General features: G+C 34.3%; 1 protein-coding gene across 1 annotated transcript in view; it reads left to right on the top strand.

Moving 5' to 3' along the window:
- CFAP70 (cilia and flagella associated protein 70) overlaps positions 1 to 5723 on the top strand; it is an 84946-nt gene that overhangs the window by 17409 nt on the left and 61814 nt on the right. The window contains 2 exon segments of the mRNA XM_011355228.2: positions 3033 to 3131; positions 3303 to 3382. Of these exon segments, the coding sequence (XP_011353530.1) occupies positions 3033 to 3131; positions 3303 to 3382 (179 nt within the window).

Raw genomic sequence — 5723 nt, 5'->3', positions numbered from 1 at the left:
CACAATGACAGAAGTGAGTCTCTTCTTGTCAGTAATTACTTTAAGTGTAAAAACACAGGATCCAACTATATACTGTCTAGAAGAGACTCACTTTAGATCCAAAGACACAAATATGTTGAAAGTGAAAAGACGGAAAAAGATATTTCAGGCAAATCTTTTATTAATGTATTATATCTTATTTTGACCCAATCTTTTTTGATCTAAAGTCCATTTTATCTATCAATGTCATACATCAAATCAACAGAATGAAGAAAAAAGCCCTATATGATCATCTTACTTGATATAAAAAATTAAAAAAAAAAAAAAACCCGTTGAAAAAAATCAACAAAACTTCAAGGGGAAAAAAAAAACACTCAAAAAACTAGAACTAGAAGAAAGCTACTGCAACATGATAAAAGCCATAGATGAAAAACCTACAGTGAATATAAGACTGAAAAGACATTTTCTCTAAGATCAGGAACAAGGCAAGGATTTCTGCTTTACCCCTTCTTTTCAACATAATACTACAAGTTCTAGCCAGAGCAGTTAGGCAAGAAAAAGAAAGGCATTCAAATCGGAAAGGAAGAAGCAAAATCACCTTCTGCAGGTTACATGGTTATACATGTAGAATACCTTAAAGAGTCCACAAGAGAAAAACTGTTAGAATAAATGAATTCAGCGAAGTAGTAGGATACATATTCGATATACAAAAATCAGTTGCATTTCTATGTACTAACAGTGAACAATCTGAAAAATAAATTACACATTAATTCCATTTACAGTTGCATCAAAAGGAATAAAATTCTTAGGAATTAAGTATTGAAAGACTCGTGCAATGAAAAAATGAAAGACTTGTACAATAAAAACTACAAAACATTGCTGAAAGAAATTAAGACATAAATAAATGGAAACATATCCTGTATTTATGGATTGGAAGACAATATTGTTAAAATATAAGTATTACCCAAAGAAATACACAGATTCAATGCAATCCCTATCAAAATGTCAATATTTTTTTTACAGAAGTTGAAAAAGCCATTCTAAAATTCATATGGAGTCTCAAGAGACCCCAAATAGTCAAAAAAATCTTGAAATTGTTGGAGGTCTCTGGATTTAAAATGTACTGCAAATCTACAGTAATCAAAACAGTGTGGTATTGGTGTAAAGAGGGGCATATAGAACAATGAAATAGAATAGCCCAGAAATAAACCCTTACATATGTGATCAAATGATTTTTGACAAGAGTGCCAAGACCTTTCATTTGGGGAAAGGACAGTTTTTTCAATAAATGTTGCTAGGAAAACTGGACATCCACATGTAAAAGGATGAAGTTGGACCCTCATTTAAGACCGTATTTTAAAAATTAACTAAAAATGGATCAAATACCTACATGTGAGACCTAAAACAATAAATCTCTTCGAAGAAACTACAGGACAAATTTTCATGACATCTGAGCTGGCAATCATTTCTTGGATATGATACCAAAGGCACAGGATAACAAAAGAAAAAATAGAGAAATCAAACTTAATGAAAATAAAAAATAAAATTATGCATTAAAAGACACTATTCATGGAGTAAAACCCCACAGGAGAAAATATTTGTTAGTTATCTAAGAAAGGATTAATATCCAAAATATGTAGAGAAATCCTAAAACTCAACAACAGCAACAACATAAAACAAACAGCCTAATTTAAAACTGAGCAAATAACTTGAATAGATATTTCTCCAAAGATCTACAAATGGACAATAGGCACATGAAAATGTTCAGCATCACTAATTGCTAGGAAATTGCAAACCCACACTATAGTGAGATACTACCTCATACCTATTAGGATGGCTTAAAAAAAATAACATGTAAGGATGTGGACAAATTGGAACCCCTGTGCATTTTTGGTGAGACTATAAAACAGTACAGTCACTATGGAAACTGGTAGTTCTTCAAAAAAATTAAAAGAATTACTATATGATCTGGCAATTCCACTTCTGAGAATAAATCCAAAAGAATTTATAGCAGTTCTCTAAGAGATATTTGTATACTCGTGTTCGTAGCAGCATTATTCACAAAAGGTAAAACATGGAAGCAACACATGTGGTCCTCACTGGAGGAATAGATAAACCAAATGTGATATGTACATACAATGGAATATTATTAAATTTTGACAAGGAAGGAAATTCTTACATATGCTCCAACATGGATTAACTTTGAGGACATTATGCTAAGTGATATAAGCCATTCACAAAAAGACAAATAGTTTGTGATTCCACATATATAAGATATCTAGTGTAGGAAAATATGTAGGGACAGAAAGTATTATTCTCATGGTTGCCAGGGGGAGGGGAGAATGGGGAGTTACTGTTTAGTGGATATAGAGATTTAATTTTAGAAGATAAAAAGTTATGGAGTTGGATGGTGGTGATATATATTTAATAGCTCTGGGCTATACACATAAAAATGATTAGAATGCTAAATTTTATGTAATGTGTATTTTGCCACAATTTAAAAAAGACATAAAGAACATTCTGCCTTTACTTTTGAAAACTTAGGTTAAATGGACAATTTCTTAGAAATATAAAAATAGGAAAAATCTAAAGAAATGGAAGGGGAACCTATAGAGTAAAAGAGACTTAAGAGATATCACCTAATCACCATGTGTAGACCTTTTTTGGGTCCTGATACAAACAAACTGTAAAGAAAATGCTGTAGAGAGACATGAGGTTGAATAAAAGGAAAGGCATATCATATTCTTAGACAGGAATGCTCAGCATTATAAAGATGTCATTTTACCTAAATTTATCTGTAAGTTTAATGTGATCTCTATAAATCTACCAACATTATTATTATTATTACTTTAAATTACAGAGTTATTACAGAAAATGTCACTGAGGTAGTCCACCAGAAGTATTTTCCACCAGAAGTCACCATATAATGGTGCATTCTTGGGTTTCAAGTTCATATCTCTTAACTTTTTTTGATAATGCTTTGCTTGTTGCACCTTGGTTATCTGATAGATGAGCTAAACATGTTCTCATTTTCTTTGTTTTGCTTTTTCTAGTAACTATGACTGAAGTTTTACCTAAGGAAAAGAAACAGAAAGATGAGAAGACCTTAATTCTTGGTCAAGCTGTGGTGGACCTTCTTCCTTTATTGGAAGGTCAGATGTGTGATTTGTGCAAAAGCAGATATAACAAAGCTCATAAAATTTAACTTCAGCAAAATGAAAAAATCAGCCTCATTGAACTTCAGAGATTTGATGAAAAGATTAGCACATTTATCTTTGCCTAACCCTTTCTTTTTTTGACTTGACTCGGCCTTCTTTTTGCAGGAGAGATTTCATTTGAAACGATGGTGCCACTGCACCCTGTACCAGGTTCACCGTTAGAGCCTCTTCGATCAGGTGTTAAGGTAAACAGGATTTTAACTCACAACATTGCTTTTCATTCTAACAAGTCTGTCTGGTGTCAAAATTCAATTCTATTGAGTCCAATTTATCAGTCACTTTCTTTTTACAGGTACACATAATGCTAGGTTCTGGGAAACAAATATAAATAAGGCAGAGTCTTACCTTAAGAGTCCATAATCTATATATTATGGATTTTAACCCAGTGTGATTAAATGATGGGGCAGGGCACATGGGCATGGAGTAGACATTGGTTACTTTGCTCAGGGGTAGAAGTAGGGAAGGCTTAAAACCATAGAAATGCCTCTTGAACTATGTCCCGATGGATTAAATTAAATAGTATATGAATGCACCTAACACACTTTCTGGCATGGTAGCCTGCCTCTGGTTATTGGAGGAGAGGACGCATAAATTGGTAGACTGTGTCACTGGTTTGTCACTGGACTGTTTCCCATTCCTCTTGGGGATCATTAGCTTCTTGGGACATTGATTCCCACTCTGGTGCAAGTGCACTCACTCTCAGCAGGTACCACAGCCACCTTCTGTTTTGCACAAGTAAAGGAAAGAGGAGGGACCAACTGACTCAACTGTTCTGAATGCAGTTTCCTAATTAATCATCACTGTAGGCCCCTTTCTGATTTTTGTTGATTTTGACCTTGGAGCTACCACAATCCACTCCTGCATCTGCTGTGGTCCTCTTTTCTTATTTTAGGATGTGGTTGGTTTCTTCTAGCTTAGTTCTTTTGTAGATCTAATTTTTTTTCTATCTTTCGAGGGTTCCTGAAAATGTATAGTTTACTGATGGCATTTCTTGTTTTCCAGGATTATTATAGCATTATCCTTTAATTGGACATAAAGATATCATTTACTATCTTTTTGTCATTTCATGTGATTTGTCCTGGAAAGAGGTATATATTTGAGCTCAGCCTGCCTTCCTTGTTTCAGTCTCACAGCTTATGTACTGTTGATTTTCCTTAGATGTTATAGAAGAAAAGTCAGTCAAATAGATTGTCAGTCCTCATGACCTTTGCTCATAATATTCTTGTATTTACTTGTTTCACATACTCAAGGAAAAATATAAGACAGTTAATTTCCATTTGTTTGAGAGTTCTCACTAATTTTATATTTAAGCATCAACAATGGTCATTCTCAAGACTCAAACTAAAATGATATAAACTGTACTTGGAAAGGAGGTTCCAGTTCATCGTCCAGTATTCCCTGTCTCACTATGAGTTAGAAATCTTAGGGACATTTATTTACCTTCTCAGAGACATATTGACCAGAGGAGTCACATTCTTCATTTCCTCTTTCTTAAAAGCTTTCTTCCCTTTGCTGTTCCGATTTTCTACTTATTGACTGTACCTTCTCAATGTCCTGCACCAAATATCTCCTCTGCCTGTCCCTTAAGTGTGAAAGTTCTATTCTTGACCACCTTCTTTTCTTAGTCTGTGTTCACATTCCTGGTTGGATGAGAGGGAGGTTGGTCATCCATGAATTTAACAGTTACCACTATTGAAGACTTCTAATTTAACAGCTCCAGCCCAGATACCTTTCCTTAATTTCAGAATGTCAGCCTTTACAACCACCTACTGGATTTCTCTGTAATGATAGCCCATAGGTGCCTAAAATTCAACATTCCAAAACTAAACCCAGTATCCTCCCTCAAACTTACTCTTCCTTTTAATCTTAGTTATTTTGACTAGCAGCATCACCCATTTGTGAAATCATAGCAAATGCATAGAATCTACATTACATCTGTGACTCTTCTGCTCAGAACCTAACTACAATCAATTCCAAAATCTGCCTTTCATCAAATTTAGCCTTTTCTACCTCATAAGTGCCTTTGAATGCTCTCTTCGTAGTTTCATTTCTGTGCTTTATTGCCTTATAATTTTCTCACCTGGAACATTACAAGTAGACTTGTAATTACCTTACCTCCATCCAGTTCATCCTTCTCACTGCTTGCAGAGTGACTTAAAAGTAAATATGATCACATCTCTTCCCTTGCTAGCTTCTGTGTGGTTCATATAATCACCTACTGCTTACATGCTAAGGTTCAAATTTCCTAGCAGGCATGCAACAACCTTTATGATAGGAGCCTGTCACTAGTTCAGTCTCATCTCTCAGCATTTTCCTCCTTTGCTTTATGTTCTTAAAATTCTGAACTATTTACTTACACCTGAACTGAATACACCATACTGTTTCGATACCCTTTTACATAAAACTCTTCCTTTTGTCCAAAATTATTTTCTCTTTCCTTCCGATGCTTATTTAGATTTTAAACTTCTATTCATCTCGTAAAGTTAATTCAGATGTCACTCTCTCTTACTCCTCTCCACCCCAATA

This window comes from Pteropus vampyrus, unplaced genomic scaffold, assembly GCF_000151845.1.
Source record: "Pteropus vampyrus isolate Shadow unplaced genomic scaffold, Pvam_2.0 Scaffold20, whole genome shotgun sequence".
In the NCBI taxonomy this organism is placed as follows: Eukaryota; Metazoa; Chordata; class Mammalia; order Chiroptera; family Pteropodidae; genus Pteropus; species Pteropus vampyrus.
Note: the sequence above shows the minus strand (reverse complement) of the source record. Positions and strands in the feature narration are given on the sequence as shown.